At 43.4% G+C, this 18,504-nt stretch overlaps 2 protein-coding genes across 2 annotated transcripts in view; one reads left to right on the forward strand and one right to left on the reverse strand.

The window, feature by feature from the left end:
- The window catches only part of RIBC2 (RIB43A domain with coiled-coils 2), a 14,773-nt gene extending 5,319 nt beyond the window's left edge, over nucleotides 1-9,454 (reverse strand). Inside the window, exons 1-5 of the mRNA XM_006917319.2 lie at nucleotides 9,341-9,454; nucleotides 8,423-8,504; nucleotides 6,431-6,775; nucleotides 3,391-3,509; nucleotides 1-194 (exon numbers count right to left, since the gene is read on the reverse strand). The exon at nucleotides 1-194 is cut by the window's left edge and continues 2 nt beyond it. Coding sequence (XP_006917381.1) covers nucleotides 1-194; nucleotides 3,391-3,509; nucleotides 6,431-6,775; nucleotides 8,423-8,504; nucleotides 9,341-9,454 — 854 coding nt within the window. The remainder of the gene's footprint in view (nucleotides 195-3,390; nucleotides 3,510-6,430; nucleotides 6,776-8,422; nucleotides 8,505-9,340) is intronic.
- Nucleotides 9,455-9,793: 339 nt separating this feature from the next.
- SMC1B (structural maintenance of chromosomes 1B) overlaps nucleotides 9,794-18,504 on the forward strand; it is a 54,033-nt gene continuing 45,322 nt past the window's right edge. The window contains exons 1-6 of the mRNA XM_006917320.3: nucleotides 9,794-9,905; nucleotides 12,086-12,274; nucleotides 13,669-13,781; nucleotides 13,868-14,071; nucleotides 16,273-16,511; nucleotides 17,776-18,034. Of these exons, the coding sequence (XP_006917382.1) occupies nucleotides 9,797-9,905; nucleotides 12,086-12,274; nucleotides 13,669-13,781; nucleotides 13,868-14,071; nucleotides 16,273-16,511; nucleotides 17,776-18,034 (1,113 nt within the window). The 5' untranslated portion in view covers nucleotides 9,794-9,796. The remainder of the gene's footprint in view (nucleotides 9,906-12,085; nucleotides 12,275-13,668; nucleotides 13,782-13,867; nucleotides 14,072-16,272; nucleotides 16,512-17,775; nucleotides 18,035-18,504) is intronic.

Raw genomic sequence — 18,504 nt, forward strand, 5'->3', positions numbered from 1 at the left:
CGGATCTGCTCCAGCTGGTCCCGGGTCATGCCCTTCCAGCGGTCGGGGGCCACGCGGTGGGGCCCAAAGGAGCTGGTCGCCTGCTGCGGGTTCTCGGACAGCAGGTCCCCGCGCAGCAGGTTGGTGATCTCGGCCAGGTTGTCCTCTTGTTCTTGTTTTTTCTCTAGACTTTTCCTTTCCGCTGACTCTGTAGCCTAGGCAGGAGAAGACATTGAGGAAGATGCTCTGAGTGACGGACAGGCCGGCAAATCTCACTGGGGGCCCTTGAAGGAAGAATGCGCTAAAGGGCTCCAGGGACGGGGCGGGGTGGTGGACTGGTCAGGCATGAATGTGGGTGGCCCTTGGGCCCTGGCCGCCGGGGCGATGACGGGCAATAACGGGCATGTGGGCTGGGCTGGGGAATCGCCATCTGTTGGTTGTGTGCCGAGTTGCTTTGGGTCTTAGCACCAATTTGCCAAAGCATGGAGCTGCCTCCCTGGGTGGGGCTGCCTTCTCCCCTTGCCTGGGCCTCAGTCACCCTGGGGCAGGGCTCTGTGCCCCTCCCTGTGGCCCTGGTCACCCTTGTCTGGCTGCAGGCCACAAAGAACATCCAACACACTGATGCACAACCGTGGTGGGCTCTAAAAGGTGAAAACACAATGTTACCTCGGTGCTCCCTGCACCCCCATCACAGGCCTTGGTACAAGTCAACTCCTGGGCCAGTCCCTGCTCAAGGGAGGGTGACGAGTGGAAGGACAGCCCAGGCTGTGTGACCTGAAGCACGTCACCTCCCTAGGCTGCAGTTATTTCTCTGTCAAGAGACATTCATCAGTATTATCGATTCTCTTCCGTAAAGAACAGACGGGGCACTTTGCAAGGGGCCTGGCACACCGCATGAGACAGCGGCTGACTTGGTTGCGTCACAGAAGCACATGCTTTGCAGCCGGACGGGCCTGACTCAAATACCGGACAGCCAGTATTTGAATTTGCCAAAGCAAATCAGGTGAGTACCTGGGTGTCCCTAGGAGAGTCAGTTCCCCCCTGAGCCTGTTCCTTTATCCATTAAATTGGGTTGATCGTGCTCCTCTGGCAGGCTGGTTGGACCCAGTGACTCATGAGAGCATCTCACTGTCGCTGGGATTAAAAATAATAGCTCTCACTGACGAGTCCTGATCACGTTCCATGTATTACCTCGTTTTACCCCACTACGACCTCAGGAGCGTGATCGCCAGTACTGCTGGTCACTAAACATTGTGGACAGTGCTCCTTCTGGGCAGGTGGCAGAATTATAATTCCCTGCCCACTTGGAGTGAGCATGTCCCAGGCTTACTTTGGCCAGTGTGACGTGAGCAGAGGTGATAGGGACACTTCTGGTAGGTGTGTGTGTGTGGTGTCGGGGGGTCAGCCCTATGCCTTCTCTGTGCTGTTGCTGGAGTTCTCCAGCTGGTGGCTGCTCTGTCCCAGGGTCCCAGAGTGAGGATGACGAGTACAGTCCCTTGGTCAACCGAGATGGACATGGAGCGTCACGAACGTCAACACTGCGTTTTAAGCCACTGAGATTTGGGGGATGTTTCTCGCTCTGGCAAAGGTAGGTGTCATCATCATTATCTCCACTCCCCGGATGATAAAACCGAGGGGCATAAGTGGCTTTTCTTAGCTACAGAGAAGAGCCTGTTCTTGCAAGCACGCAGTTAGGCTCTGGCGCCTGCACGCCGAACCCCGGCAACACAGTGCCTCCCAGCACCGCCTCTGATAAAATGCACCCCTCTCTGCCCCCCGTAAAGATCCGGAGGCTCCCAAGTGTGCGTCTCCCTGCTGAATTGGACTGACCTTGAATTTTCTTTTGAGGTCAGTTATCTAGAGTTTTGTGTTAATGCCCCAGGCTAACTAACAAAGCCTATTTCTAGTCGGGAGTGGAGCTGCTGGCTTTCCCCAGCACAGGGCGTGAAGATGTGGCCTTGCCGTGTCCACGTGAAGAGCTGGGGGACCTGAAAGGCGCTCCCTACAAAACGTAGTGAATAAATGAATCAGTAAACTGATGAACGTGGCAACACGGTTTAGCAAACAACAAGCCAGAGCCCAGCGGGCAGGTTTAGTGAATATTGCTGAACTGATAAATGAACGAGGGAATAAATGAGTGACTGGAAGGCCAGCCAGCCAATAGTGGAGGAAGAATCAGCCCCATTCTGCTGGGGATTTATCGAGATATCCTTCGTAAGGTATATAAACATCTAACCACTATGCTGTACACTTGAAGCCAGTATAATATTGAATGTCAACTATAACTGGAAAATTAAAAATATTTGAAAAAATTTTAAAAGAGCCCAATTCTGCCATTAATTTGCTGTGGGGCCTGGAGCAAAGCATCTCCCCTCTCTGGGCCTCCTCTGCGAAAGGAAGGGACAGGGCCAGGTGTTCGCCAAGACCCCTGCAGCTGGCTGGTTGGTGACCTGTGCCTCTGTGATCTGCCCTTTGGTCACCCCTCCCCATCTGGGCAGATGGCCCGTCTCGCTCCTCTCCCTGCTGTTGAAAACCAACATTCTCTCCGGTCTCCTCCAGCCCAGCCTCCCAAGGAGTTTTGATCACGTACCTCCATGGGCGGAACACATTTGAGCTTGTGTCTCCGATCTATTTAGTTCACAAGGCGGTACTATTAGACCATAAGCATAGCATGTGCTTCATCATGCGCGTGCACGCACAGCCGGGAATTTAATGCAGTGAGGTCAAAGAGACACGTGAGCGGAGTTCTAACATCTTCGCCCTGCTCTCCGACGGACCATCTCATGTGCTCTACTTTTCAGACCACAGTTCTGGACAACCAGCTAATCTGATAAATGAATCCAGGCCAAGCCCCTGCCCTACCTAGGAAATATATTTGCATGTGAAAAGAAAACCTGGAGCGAGAGGAGCCTAATCTCCAAAAGGAACAGAGAACTTGAAGTGACTTCAGCCTGGGATCTGCTTGGATAGGAGTGTCTGTGAGGAAGCTAGGCAGGTTTGGGGAGGAGGGGGCCATCAGGAGACCCCCCAAAGCCTGCGCCATCATCATTGCCATCTTGGCTGCTCCCATCGCTGCGTGCCTGAGCACCTGCTCCTGGGAGGAGGACTCTGAAGGCCGGTGAAAAAGAGATAAAACAAGACCAGGCGTCAGATCAGAGCTCGCTGGGACCCCTCTAGGTAAATGTCGCTGTCCTCGTATTACAGAAGAACCCGAGGTTTAGAGAGGTGAGTTGACCCCACTCCCAGCTCGCACGGCTAGTTCTGTCGGGTTTCATGCCCAGATTCAGAGCTCAGGAGCAGGGACTGCGTCTGGTCCATTTCTGTAACTAGACAGGCCCACTGCAGGGGAGCAGGCCACCCCGGGTCGCGTCTGTGTGCTTGTCGTCCCCTCCAGTCAGAGCCTGGGCATACCTGGGTCTTGTTGAATTCTTTCACAGCTGCACAAACCGCCCTTCTGGTGGCATTTTCCAGTTTCTGTAAATGTTTGGCTGTTTCGTCAAATTGCAGCCTTGTCTGCACGTAGAAGTCCTCTGAAAGGAAGCAAAACACCAGCAAACCTTGTGTGTCCACCCAGAGCTCCCCCAGGCATGCAGAGCGCACTCGAGAGTGTCCATTCATGCATCCCTGAATGGCTGTCGGGAGACTTGGAAAATTAATTCAAGCAAAGCTCTTCCATTCCTGCCTGGCACTGAGTGTTAGCCATCACTGCTGTGGATTGGTAACGTCTGCTGTGGTCCTGGGAGGGGAGCAATGGGCCCCCCTGCCATCCCTGATCTATCAGGGGGCCACTACTTCCTTACTGCAGGCAAGGGATAGCCCAGTAAAAGGGGAGCTCTGCTGTGGGAACCGGATGGGGCTCCTCAGAGGCAGGGGTAATAAACATCCGTGGAATGGCAGTAGGACTTTGCCGAGGAGGAGGAAAAGGGGTCAAAAGCGGAGCATCCAAACAGCGAAACATAAAAGATTTAGAGTCAGACAGAGCAGCTCGTAGCCCAGCACAGACACTTCCTACTTCTGTCAGCCTGAATCATTTATTACTCACCTTTCTGAGCCTCTAGCCCTCACCTGTGAGGTGGGACAACTCCTACTTTGTAGGGTTGCTATTTTATAAAAAGTCATTCATCAATAGGTTCTTCCCATGATGTTTGTGCTCGTGGGTCTCTCGGTGTCTCCAAAAACAAAGACCAAACTCTTTTGTGGTGAATTTCTGGCCTCTGCTCACCTTCACCTTCACCTTCACCTTCAACTCTCACCTTTCATTTTCTTGTCCATTCATTTTACATAGAGCTATCGAGAGCCTCACATGGGCCACGCACTCTGTTGGGAACGTAGTATACAGTGGCGAGCAAAATGAAGGGCTTTCCTGCCTTTCTGGAATACTGTCTAGGAGCTGAGATAGATAATAAACAAAAGAAGCTTGGACCAGGCATATTACTACAAATGATGATGGCGCTACAGAGGGAAATAGTCCTGAGAGAAAATGTTGGGAATACTGACTTTACATAGTAGGAGGGTGGGGAGTAACAGATGGCGTCTCTAGGAGGAAGTGACATTTAAGCTCAGTCCTGAAGGACGTGAGAAGTTGGTGGAGAGCAGGTGCAAAGTTTCTAACGCGGAGAAAAATTTGTCGGGATCCAGAAGTGAAAGAAAACCGGAATGAATGGAACATCGTGAGTGGAGCGGTGGGGGTGTAAGGTGGGACTGGAGCGCTGAGCATGGGCATTTTATTCCATATGTAATGAGAAGCCATTAGAGGGTCTCGAGCTGGAGTGGAGGGGGTGGGGGTAACACTGTTCAACTTGACAAAAAGTAGCACTCTGACTGCTAAATTGAGAATGGACCAGAGAGAGGCAGGAAAGAAAGCGGGAGACCGTTAGAAAGCCCTTGGTGTGGTCCGTCCAGGTGAAAAAGATGACGGCTTGCATCACAGTGGCGGTGACAGTAGGGATGGGAGAAGTGGACAGTCCAAAATATATAAAGGAGGTAGAAGGGTCAGGAGTTGAGGACGGCCTGGAGACAAGAGGGGTCAAGGATGACCCCCAGGCTTCTCGCTCGACTAAGGAAAGGTGGCGTCACTGAGTGAGGGGAGGAGGCGGGAGGGAGGGGCAGGTCCAGGGAAAAACTAAGGGGTCATTTCCAGTATGAGCGACGTCTGGTGAGATGTCCCGGAGGCAGCTCAAGGACCAAGTCCAAGGCTGAGACAAAGGCTCTCAGCCGGAGATGGAAAGGCGGAGCGCCTGGGAGATGGATGAGATTTTGAAAGCCCTAGTGGTGATTATTTCAACAAATATTTATCTATGTGCCGGGAACTAAGGAGAGAGCAATGAATAAAACGGACAAAATCTCCTACCTTCATGGAGCTGAGGAGATGAGACTGGGGAGAGAGATGACAAATACATAACCATGTGGTGCATCAGCGATCAGTGCTACGGAGAAAAGTAAAGCAAGGGAAGCGATAGAGAATGTGGGGGAGGGGAAGGGTACAGGGTTGCAATTTATAATAGTAGTCAGGGGAGGCCTCACTGATAAGATGACATTTTTACCAAAGACCTGAAGCAGGCAAGGGGGTGAGCCATGCACATGTATCTGGGGAAATATGTTTCCCAGCAGACGGAACCGTAGGTGCAGCAGCCCCGAGGCAGAAGTGAGCCTGACACACTCAAGTTCTGGGAAGAGACAGGAAGCCGGTGTGGCAAGGACGGGGATGAATGAAGGGCAGCACAGGAGGAGATAAGGCCGGACCGAAGGCCTTGTTGGTCCTTGGAAGAAAATTGGCTTTTCCTGAGTGAAACGAGAAGCTGTTGGAAGATTCTGAGCGAAGGATCTAGCTTAACCTTAACAGGCTCATTCTGGCAGCTGGGTTGAGAAGAGACTGCAGGGGGACGAGGGCAGAAGCAGGGGGACCAGGCAGAGGCTAGTGCAACAATCCCGCAGAGAGTGGAGGATAGCTTAGTCCGGACCGCTGATGGCAGCGGTGGTAAAAGGCGGTTGAGATTCGGGATGACTTGGCTTTTGAGAGAAAGATGACTTAGGGGGTGAGGCTGGGCCACTAGAAGCATGGCGTTTCCACTGACGGAAGTGGAAGGTCGCGTTCGGGGTGGTCAGAGTGCCTTACTGGACTTGTACTGAAGTGGGCTGGACCCTGTACCCCATACCCCGCGCCGTGTCTTCCCAGCAGACTGCAAGTACACCGAGCGCAGGGACTGATCCTGAGTTTCTCTGGGCTCCAGCGCCCCCTGCAGCCCCGACAGCGCAAGCTCAGAAAGTGTTTCCTGCATCACGGACGCGTGAGTGGAGAGGTTTAAATCCGGGAACACAGATTCTGATGTCTCTCTCTCCCCACAAGGCCAAAGCCGCACGTTAGTAGGACTTAAAAAACAAAACGAAACAAAAACAGGAGTTGATTTGTTGAAGAAAGTATTGGAACCAGTGTGTCTTTTTGTTTCATTACCTGCACATTTTTGGTCGGCACGGGCATCCTTCCATTCCTTTTGCTGTTGCAAGGACCACTCTCTGTTTTGTTCCTCTTGGAATTTCTTCCTCTCGCGGAAGTTTAAATCCTCGCCCATGAATCTCTGCATTCCCGATACAGTATTCCAAACATCATTATCTGACTGCCGGGGTACACGATCTTTCTTAAGGGCCAGGGGGTCAGAAAGGTCAAATTCTCGGCGAGTTTCTGGCTTCTGAAAGTTCTGTTGGAAGTCGTTGATAGCTTTGCACAGGTTTTTCCTGTCTCTCCTTTCCCGGCCTTCCAGAATGCATGTGGTTTTGTCATTTTGCCTCATTTCAGCAGCTAGAAGAGACAAAACACATCAATATGTAAGCTTAAGATTCAGAGGGAAAATTAATTTGAATCTACTTTAAAAATTATTTTTAATGATTCTAAAAGTAATACAACCCTTCAAAAAGGTAACATAACCATTAAAGGATTAGAATCCTGAATATACAAAGAGCATCTATAAATCAATTTTAAAAAACCAAAGAACCCAACCAAAAAACAGGTGAGGAATAGGAACTGGCAAATCATATAAAGAAACCTGAATGATTGATAAACTGGTGAAAAGATGAATAGAAATATCCAATGATTTGCAGCATATTTTGCAATTATAAAAAAAACTGGAAAAATCTAAATCTGCTATCAATAGAGGAATAGATAAAGAAATTGTGGTTAATTCATGTAATAAAATATCATAAACCAATTAAAATGAATATTCTCTATGTAGGTCATGAATTAACTTCAAAAAATTACAACATTGAATTTTTAAAAAGTCGCAAAAGGATCCATTCAATGTGACACCATTTATGTAAAATGCATAAACGTACAAAAAACTATTTTAGATTGTCATGGATACATATGTAAATAGTACAAGTACAAAAACATGCATGGGAATGATGCACACCTCTGAGGAGAGAGGAAGAAGAAAATGATGGATACGTATATTCAAAAAGTATTCTTAAAATATAATATCAAAAGCCAATTTGGCAAAATGTTAACACCTAATCAAATGGTGGTGGTAGATATGTATGTATCTATCACATCATTTTTGTAAGTTTGAATTATTTTTAAACTAAAAATAAAACAGTAAAACATTTAGAAAATATAGTACAGTATGAAGAAGGAAATGCTTTACTCATAATTTCATCACTCCAACATTACCATTGCTAACATTTTGGCATAACTCTTTTCTGTCTTTTTCTAAGCATATCTTTTATATATATGTATATATTTTTTAATTAATTAATTTTAATTGAAATATAATAGATGATTAGTTGCTCATATTTTCTATGTTTTTAAACTAATCGATAACCCATTGTATATATAATTTTATATCCTACTTTTTTCTATTTTTTTAAACAAGAAAAAGTAACCAAATTCATTATGTATGTACATATTGGGGTTCTGTAAGAATATGGGGTCCCCTGCTTTTTTCTATTTTAAATATCTTTATAGTGCTTTTAAAAAAATAAGCTGAAATTGTTACACATGTGAGAAAATGAGTTCTATTTGCAAATTTATCTAAGAGCTAGAACACAATGACTTGAACCATATCTACTTCTGAGTCAGCTCAAGGGTGTGAGCTGGGAGCGTGTGTGTGTCATCTAGTGTAAAGAGCTGCTGGTCTTGAACTTTTTGGCAGAGAATGTATATGTTTAATGTTTTTCATATCCAGGATTTTTTTTTTTTTTTTTAGAAAACGGAGAAAAACATACATTTATCTTCAAAATATATTTCTTGGAACTCACGTAGGATTCAATAGTTGTTTTTCTTTTAAGAGAAGAAGAATGAGCACATTAAGTTAACTGAGCACAAGGAATTGTGAAAATTTAAAAGAGGGAAGAGAGCGAAAAGGACAAGTTTTTACCCATATGACAAAATGAGGACTGGAGTCTAGAGGCACACGGCCCTAAACTGCTACGTAGGCGTCTAGAAAACGCTCACCAAAGGTTTCATGTCTGGCCTTTTCGGTGGCTTCTTTTATCTTCTGGTCATGGACCTGAACATCCCAGGCTTCTGTATCTCCCTGGAATGGAAAACGGGGAGAGGAGTTAGACCCAGATAATTTTATTCTGTTATTAGCGATCCTACTTATCTTTTTTATCCTTGCCCCACTGTCGACGAGGTGTGTTAGGTACCCAGCAGGTCTTTTCATACCTGAATGCTCTTGCTTATGGTTGGTTCTTCAACCTGGCCTCTTAAGTTCCTTCAGAGCTTCCTTCTCCTTCATCTTACTTAACAGATACTCATTCTCAGAACACTGAGAAGGCATCACCTCCTCTGGGAAGCCCTCTCGGACTTCCTCTTCCAGTTCTACTCTGTGCTGTCCTTCCTCACAGCACCAATTCCACGACATTTTTAATGTGACCATTTTAATGTCTGCCTCCCCCATTGGGCCGTAAACTCTGCAAGGTCAAAGATCGCCTTATTCCTCATCTCCTGGTCCCAGGTCAGGCTTGCCACAAAATAGGAACTTTGCCGGCATATGTCAAATGAATGGACAGGAAGGAACCCCTGACAATGTAGAAAATCTGACTCAGAGAGAGGAGAACCCCATTCCAGTTCCCCTTGCCCCACTAACTCAAGGCAAACTCTTCCTCGCTGAAAGACTCAATCTGCTAGTCTGGCGAGTGGGAGTGAGTATTATGTGTTCTGTTAAGGTCTCGCTCGTCCTCGGCAGAGTCAATGTATTTAACTAGTTTTCCCTGGAAAAGCCCGGTGCCATTTACAGAGCTGTTCTTGGATCAAAAGTTTCATTCGAGGTGTTCATCAACAATTCTGTAAAAGCCGCCCGCCTCTCGCACCCCGCCTGCCCCTCACCTTCCCTCCCGGCCCCCTTCCCTGTCGGCCCGAGGGTCTCACCCCGATGATCCTGTTTCTGGCGTTGAAGATCCGTTTCTGCCTGCATAACTCCATATGTCTCCTCTTGGCCAAGCTGAAGTGCTGCTCCAGGTCCTTGGGCTCCACTATCTCCATGACTGGGAATCGCCAAAAATTCTAAGAGGTTTTTAAAATGCGAGATGAAAAGAACAGACGACAAAAAGAAGATGAGCTGTAGCTCGAGCGAGGCTGCCTTCCTAGCAGGGTGGGCGGGTGGGATACGAGCCTGCTCCTCGGGCTTTCTATCTAGCCAGCCCTCTCGGAACAAGCAGAGCGTGAGGAGACCCGGTTTCCTCGGAAACGTAAACAACGCGGTTGCTAAGAAACGGCGCGGCGCTCGCCGAGTTCTCGCTCTGCTCTCGCGAGATCCTGCGAAGCCCTTCCCGCGCTTTTCCCGCTTTCGTGTGAGAACGCGGCTGAGGCGCGCAGGGCGCAGCCATGGGTCGCTTGGAGCTGCTTCTCGTCGAGAACTTCAAGTCGTGGCGGGGCCGCCAGGTCATCGGCCCCTTCAGGAAATTCACCTGCATTATCGGCCCCAACGGCTCCGGTAACTGGGACCCAGAACCCCCCCGCCCGCCCCAGGCGTCCCGGCCTCATTTCGCCCGAGGGGACTTGAGGGCGGCCCCACGGCCTGGACTCGGGCACCTGCCGCCTTCGGGCCCGGCCTCCTCCCGCCGGACCCTGGCCGTCCGCCGCGGCCCGGCCCTCGACCTCCGGCCCTCGGGGAGGCGACCTTTGCCCTCCACCGCAGTCCTCCGCCCTGGGGGCGCCGCGCTACACCCCGCGATGGGGGCGGGGGCCCGGCTGCCGCGCCCGCTGGGGTCCGCCCAGGACCCTGCCCTTCGCCGGGTCCTTCGTGCCCACGGCTTGCTTCTTCTGCCCTCGGTCCGGCCACGCGCCCCGAGTCTAGGATCAAATGGGGGCGCGCGGGAGGAAGCAGCGGGTTCCGAGCCGCCGGGGCCACCTTCTGGGTCGAAGGCCCCCTCCCCACGGGAGCACGGCGACAGCGACGGCGCTGGCCGCGCTTTTACCGCGCTCCTGGTTTACCACCGACCGACGGCTATTCTCCCCATTGTATAGTCGAGGAGACCAAGGTTCGGAGCGGCCCGGCCGGCCCGGTCCGGACCGCCCCGCGCGCTGGGATGGGGAACGCGGGGCCCCGACGGCGCAGGCGGAGTAGCGCCTCGAGTGACAGTCGCCGTGGGCCTTTTCCTAGCGCTGCTCTTCCTTTTGGCGCTCGCAACCCAGATTTTCTCGTTCAGAAACCAAATTTGAGTCGAAAGATGGCCGTTATCTCGATAAAGTAATTTATTTGACAGAGAAGATGTACAGCTAACTGTGCGCCTTCGGAGAAGCAGCCCGGGGCCGGCGGAGTTATCGTGCAACCGCTGTGCCTGAGCTTAGAAATAGTCACATTATCTGAGGATTTCCTTGCCTCTTCTGTGTAATCAGTTTCTTCATTCACACTTTATTCTGTTATCAGAAAGACTTTACACACTTTTGCATTCTTACCACTCTTTAGTCAGGCCGTTCCTGGGCCCACAAGCTGTCGATTTGCACCTTCTAACTGGTGATTATGTGAAGGGTTGCTCGATTCTGTTTTGTGATTTCAACAGTGAGTACCCGCATAGTCGTAAGCTTCGGTCACGACTGAACCTGCGTGCGCATTATCATTCCAGATGCTGTTAAAGTGGTGTTTTGAACTTTTTTAAACTAGTGCCAAATTGAAGTTCAAAAACGATCTCATTTTTCTTAATTAAAAAATGCGTGTTGTGATGTAACAACATATCTTAAGATATTTGTGAAAACGCCTTTACGAATTCTTGCCCCTCGCTAGATCCACATTCCCTGGAAGCTCAGCTCCCCTCTTTGCCAGTCTCTGGTAACCCAGAGACATACTAGGAACCACATGAAGCCAGTTATGGATTATTTTAGCATTGCCTTCAGTACTGTCTCTTCACAACAAAAATTTCTGGCTTACCGAAAACTGAATTTTGCCTAAGCTGTTCACATTCTTTTTGCTATACAAAGGCCAAAACTCAGTATGGTATTCATACTGAGTTTTGTCACAACTAACGGGTGACATTTTATATATATTTATTTGAACACGTGTTAGTAGATCATTATTTTTTTAAAATCTTACAGAATTACTGAAACATTCAGATAGACTGTATTGTTTGTACAGTTTAGGCACAGTGAGACATTTTTATCAAAAAGTGGTAGAAACCCTACCAAAATCTAAATCCCGAGGTACCAGTAGTCCTTTCAAAATATAGCAGGCTCGGAGCCGCTATGTAATTTTTCTACACCACCAACTCCTGCCAGTCAAATATTTCAGCAACCCTAGTTTAGCCCTTAGGAAAATCCTGGATATAGTTAGCCATTATATATATATAGTTAACCCTTATATATATATATATATATAGTTAACCATTATTTATAAAAAATGGGAATAACTGAAATTCAGAGAAGTTAAATGATTTGCCATAGTATAATACTTAAAAGTGGGAGAGAGTTGGGGTTTAGATCCTTGTATTTAGAGCCTTAAATTTAGACAACTTAATACTCTACCATAGCTGATGAATGATCTATGTAAAGTTCAGTCATGTGCATTTTGAATACAGACAAGACAGTACTATTTAGATATGTATTGGCTGTATTTCATTTCTTTGGCCATGGGCAAGGATTTTTATCATTAAGAATGAATAACTTCTTTCTTTTCCCCAGGAAAATCTAATGTAATGGACGCACTTAGTTTTGTAATGGGAGAGAAAACAGCTAATTTGAGAGTGAAAAATATTCAAGAACTTATTCATGGAGCACATATTGGAAAACCTGTTTCTTCTTCTGCAAGTGTGAAAATTGTATATGTGGAGGAAAGTGGAAAAGAGAAAACATTTGCAAGGATTATCCGAGGTAGATTTTTGTAGATGTTTGCTCATGAGTCATTTGATTTTTCAAGCGTTAAGTCAGATTACCTTTTCTACTAGCATAGTGAATCTAGAGATTTCTTTTTTTTTCCTATTTGATAGTAATTTGCAGAAGCAAGTAATAGTACCTGTTTGATTCTCCACTAGGACTCTTTATTTAAGCAGACATATGTGTTCAAATTTCTCTACTGTCAAAGAGCATTTTTCTACCTAGTTATTAGGTTAAAATGTAGTGGGGAGCCTATTTTAAAGACAGACGTTTTGGATATATGTGGTTTGAAAATATTTTCTCCCATTCCATAGATTTTCTTTTATACTGTTGATCGTCTCCTTTTCTGGGCAGAAGCTTCTTATTTTGATGCAGTTCCACTTATTTATTTTTGCTTATTAATGCTTTTGTTTTTGATATTCAAAAAATTATCACCCAGAGCAATGTCAAAAAGCTTCCTTCCCCTCTGGTGTTGTCTACTGGTAGTTTTGCAATTTTAGATCTTACATGTTCAGTCTATTTTGAGTTAATTTTTATACATGGTAAATTTGAGTTAATTTTTATACATGAGATAAGGGTCCAATTTCTTTTTCTTTTTCTTTTTCTTTTTTTTTTTTGCATGTGGATATATAGTTTTCCCAGCACTATTTATTGGAGAGACTATTTTTTCCCCATTATGTGTCTCAGTACCCTTGTCAAAGATCAGTTGTCCATAGATTTATGGATTTCTTTCTGTATTATCCATTCTGTTCCATTGGTCTGTATATCTGTTTTGATGCCAGTACCATACTGTTTTAATTACTGTAGCTTTGTGATATATTTTTAAATCAGAAAGTTTGATGCTTCCAACTTTGTTCTTGTTCCTTGACCATGTTAGTCCATTTGGGCTGCTATAACAAAATATCATGGACGGGGTAGCTTATAAAACAATAAAAATTTATTTTTCATACTGGGTAGCTTATAAAACAATAAAAATTTATTTTTCATAGTTCTGGAAGCTGGAAGTCCAGGATCAGGGTGCCAGAATGGTCAGATGAGGGCTCTCTTCCAGGTTGCGGACTTCTCATTGTATTCTCACGTGGTGGAAGGGACAAGAGAGCTCTGTGGAATCTCTTCTATAAGAGCACTTACACCATTCATGAGGGCTCCACAAGCATGATTAGGCCCCATCTACTAATACCATCACCTTTGGGGTTTAGGATTTCAACATATATGTATTTAGTGGGGATACAAATAGTCAGATCATATAGCACTGTCCTATCTAAAATTGCAATGTCTGTTCCCAGTACACAGAAATTTTCAGTAAGAAATATAATTGTATTAAATTTTAAATAGTTGTTGATATAGGTCTGATATTTATACTTCCTATAACAGCCTTTATTTTATTTTAGGAGGCTGCTCAGAATTTCATTTTGATGATAATCCTGTGAGTCGTTCTGCTTATATAGTAGAGTTGGAAAAGATAGGTATAATAGTCAAAGCACAGAACTGTCTAGTTTTTCAGGTAAGTAACTATAATATATTTCATTCATGATCTTAAAAATATATCACTATATCTTATATGTTGGTGTGCTCTACTGTTTTTAAAAGGGAACTGTGGAGTCAATTTCAATGAAAAAGCCCAAAGAAAGAACCCAGTTTTTTGAGGAAATCAGCTCTTCAGGAGACCTTATAGGTGAATATGAGGAAAAGAAAAGAAAGTTACAGAAAGCCGAAGAGGATGCACAGTTTAATTTTAATAAGAAGAAAAATGTAGCTGCAGAGCGCAAACATGCAAAATTAGAGAAAGAAGAGGTAAGGTGTTATGAAGATGTAACCACAGAAGTGTTGGACACAAAAACTGTCAGAGTTGCCAGATATTGGCATGGAGTCACTAATAAAAATTCTTTTAATTACATAAGACAAGGCCCAATATTCATTACAGATGAACTATTTGATATGTTTTTCACTTTAGGGGTTTTTGTCCCAAGTAAGCAGGACAATCTGAACTACAAAAATGATTTTCCTAACTAAAAATAAGCATGCAGGGTTTATATCTTATATGGTAGAGGCTCAAACTTTTGGATCTTATCCCCTTACCCTCTTAAAAATTATTAGGGACCCCAAAGAGTTTCTGTTCATGTGGGTTATATCTACCAATATTAATTGTATTTCAAATTAACACATTTAAAAATACTTTCATTGATTAAAAATAACAATAAACTCACATGTGTTAAATATTTTTATGAAAATGATTTTTTTCTAAAACTAATTGGAAAGATATTATTGTTCTGCATTTTTGTAATCTTAATATCTAGCTTAATAAAAGACAGATGTGAATTCTCATATCTGCTTCTGTATTAAATCTTATTTGAGTTAAGTCCTAGCTGCTTTGCTGACCATTGGTTTCTGCACCATCAGGGCAGATATCAACACAATAAAAAAAGGCAAATAAAGTCTTAGTATTATTATTAAAATAGTTTCAACCTCGGGGACTCCCTAAAAGGGTGTTGGGGATCCCTAGGAGGCCATGGCCACACTTTGCAAATGCTGTTCTGTGGTATTTTCTTGGTACTCTTCACAATACCTAGTATAGTGCCTTCTATATGGTTGATAATTACTTGTGTTTAGAGTGATCTAAAATTTTAAAATGCAAATCAGATTCTGACTTTTTTGCATAAAACCTTTTCCAGTGCAGTGCTTTCCACTGAGAATCCAATCTCCTTATCCAGCCTTCTGATTTGGTCCCTATTCACCTCTCAAGCCTTAACTTCCTCTACTCTCCTACCACATTGACCTTTATTATTTATTGAACATCCTATACTCCATTCTAGCCGGGAGCTTTTGCTATTCTCTCTGCCTAGATAGCTGTATGCCTAATTTTTGCATGGCTGATACTCATTCAAGTTGTCATAAAAAAGCCATTTTCTCAGGCAGGCATTTGCTGTCCATGCTCCCAGTCTAAATTAGCACCCCCTATATAGTACTGTCTCATTACCCTATTTTGTTTTTTTATAGTACATATTGCAATATAATAATATCTTGTTTATTACTTGTTTTCTTGTTTACTTTCTTGTCATCCCACCTGCTCTCATTAGAATAACTAGGTTATAAATTTATAGGAGCAGAAACTGTTTCTATCTTGTTCTTCAGTATAGTCCCAATACAAAGAACAGGGCCTGGCACACGGTAGGCAATCAAAAAATATTTGAAGAAATAAATGAAAGGTAGATGTGTTCCTTATTAGTGATGCTTTTGTTTCTTCATGTTTTTGGCATGTGTGTATATGTCCTTGGTTTTATCAGGGGAAAGGGGTGGTATCTGAAAGACTATAGTACTCATATTGAAATAGCTCATATAAATGGAGAATTGCAGGACTTTAAACATAAGGACAGAATAGTCCAGCTTTCTCATTTTTTACAACATCCTGGCAGATGGCTGTTTACCTGTTAAGTGGAATACTTCATTGATTAGGAGCTTTCCTCTCAAGAAAGCCCATTCCTTTATTTATTCATGGTATAAATGCTAAGGAAATTCTCCCGTTTCACGTATAATTTAGAATTTTAATAGTCGTATTAGTTTTCTTAGAAAAATTACATCCTATAGCAGGAATTTTACCTGAAATAATTGATTTTAGAGTTACTAGGGACCTTAAAAGTCGTATAATTTCCTTTCATTTACAAATGAGGAAGTCGATGTCAAAAATGTTAATGGACTTGCCACACTGTGAGGTCAAGACAGAAATGGGGCAAGGACCCAGGTTAGTGGTGCCACTTCAGTGTTTATACTGCCATACCACTGAGTGTATGAATATAAAATCATTTACCAGTTATTGGTTTGTTGTAAAAGTGTATCCAGAAACCTTCTCCAAATAATGCCACTTTTGGCAAGAACACTGTTTCTTAATGATATAAAGAATCATTCATTAGATTATTTGTTGGCACCATGGCTAAGTTTATGAAATGTCAACTTAAACATGTGCCCATTTAACATGGTTGAATTGTACTGTTTTGTAGGCAGAACGTTACCAGAGTCTCCTTGAAGAACTGAAAATAAACAAGATAGAACTGCAGCTTTTCCAACTGTATCATAATGAGAAAAAAATTCATTTTCTGAGCACTGAGTTAGAGCATATGAATAGGGACTTGGGTGCCACAAAAGAGTCTCTTTCTCATCATGAGAACATTATTAAAGCCAATAAAAAGGAACACGGAATGCTAACTAGACAACTACAACAAACAGAGAAAGAAATAAAGTGAGTTTTAAAAAGTAGTTATTAACAGTTGGACTCTAGATCAATAGAGTGAAAATAAAAGTGACATTTTTAAAGCTGATTTTTTAAATAAACTTTTTACTTAGGAATACTTTCAGATATACAGAAAAGTTTTAAAAATGGGGTAGAGAGTTCTCATACTCCCCACACTCAGTTTCTCCTCCTTATAACATCAAACATTATTAGTATGATACGTTTGTCAGAATGAATGAACCAGTGTGGGTACATTACTATTAACTGAAGTCCAAACTTTTAATCTTGTTTTCTATTTTTCACCTATTGTCCTTTTTCTGATCCAGAATACCATATTACATTTAGTCATCACATTTCCTTAGGCTCCTCTTGGCTGTGACAGTTTCTCAGACTTTGCTTGTTTTTGATAACCTTGACAGTTCTGAGGAGTATTGGTCAGGTTTTTTGTAGACTGTCCCTCCACTGGAATTGTCTGATAGTTTTTCCGTAACTAGACAGGGTTTATTGGTTTGGGGAAGGAAGAGCACAGTTGTAAAATGCCATTCTCATCACATTATATGAGGGATGTCGACATATATTAGATGTTATGTGACATATCATCTATCTAACATACTGTAATATCAACCCAACATCACTGTTGATGTTAAACTTTTCTTGCTTATCTATAACCTCCCACTCTAACAGTGAGAAACCTGGATTCTACAATCTGCCATTCATTTGCTCAAGTGTTCAGTTCCTGTAATTACGGATGGCAGTGTCAGAATTGTTAATAACCCATACCCTCAGGGGAAGTAGAGTATGATGCTTATGTATAATGCCTTTTGCTTTTAGTTTTAACAGACCCCACTCCTTTCTAAAGTTACTTAGTTTAGCACCTTTTCTCCCCACTCCCTTCTGTAAGGTGGTTTCATATATGTAATACAGTTAGATTCTTTTGTCACATTCTGTGTTCCATGTAGGATCCATTGGCCCCCTAAATAATTTTTTTTAATTTGCATACATTAAGATACACTCTTGGTGCTGTAAAGTTTTGATAAATGCATGATGTCACGTGTCCACCATTACAGTATCCTATGGAGTATTTTACCACTTATAAAATTCTCCTGTACTTCACCTGTTCGATCTTCCCCCTCACCTTTGGCAACCACTGATCTTACAGTCTCTGAAAGTCAGTTTTTAGAATTTATTTTTAAGTGTATGATTAGATCAAAAGAACTTCCCTTTATATATTATAAAATTTAATTTCTTTAAAGAAAACTATTTTTCTTTTTAGATCTCTTGAAGCACTTTTAAATCAGAAGAGGCCTCAGTACATTAAAGCGAAAGAAAACACATCTTACCACCTCAAGAAATTAGATGTGGCTAAGAAATCAATAAAGGACAGTGAAAAACAATGTGCTAAACAGGAAGATGACATTAAAGCCCTAGAGACAGAGCTGGTTGATTTAGATGGTGCATGGAAGAGTTTTGAAAAGCAGATTGAGGAAGAAGTCTTACGTAAAGTGCGAGACATTGAATTAGAAGCCAGTCAGGTGAAAAAGTCAACATATGGGAAATCTTCTGTTCCTATTGTTTCAGCTTCTCCTTTTAATTAGAAAAAATTTGAAGGATGACCTCTCTTTCTGATATTTTAAAGAGATTGTCTTTAGAATATTTTAAAGAGATTGTCCTCAGAATCTAAATTATGGGGTTTTAAATTTTTTAGCCTGTATATAGAATCTAATCTTTAGACTGGGCTATTTTTTCTTTATAAGATTAAATGGAATGATAACTTTTTCGAGTTCATTAAAATCATAGGAAATATTTCAAGATGATTACATGATATCGTTTCATAATAGGTTAATTCTTATGTTTTTAAGGCAATCATTTTTTTTCTCATGAATGTTATAAAAACTTAAGAGTCAGATACATATGGCTCTGAAGAGACATGATCACTTAATTGACGGGGAAATTGATTAAGATGATTTAAAATATGAAGTGATGAATTAATATCCAATTTAGT

This window comes from Pteropus alecto, unplaced genomic scaffold, assembly GCF_000325575.1.
Source record: "Pteropus alecto unplaced genomic scaffold, ASM32557v1 scaffold157, whole genome shotgun sequence".
NCBI classification, from domain to species: domain Eukaryota; kingdom Metazoa; phylum Chordata; class Mammalia; order Chiroptera; family Pteropodidae; genus Pteropus; species Pteropus alecto.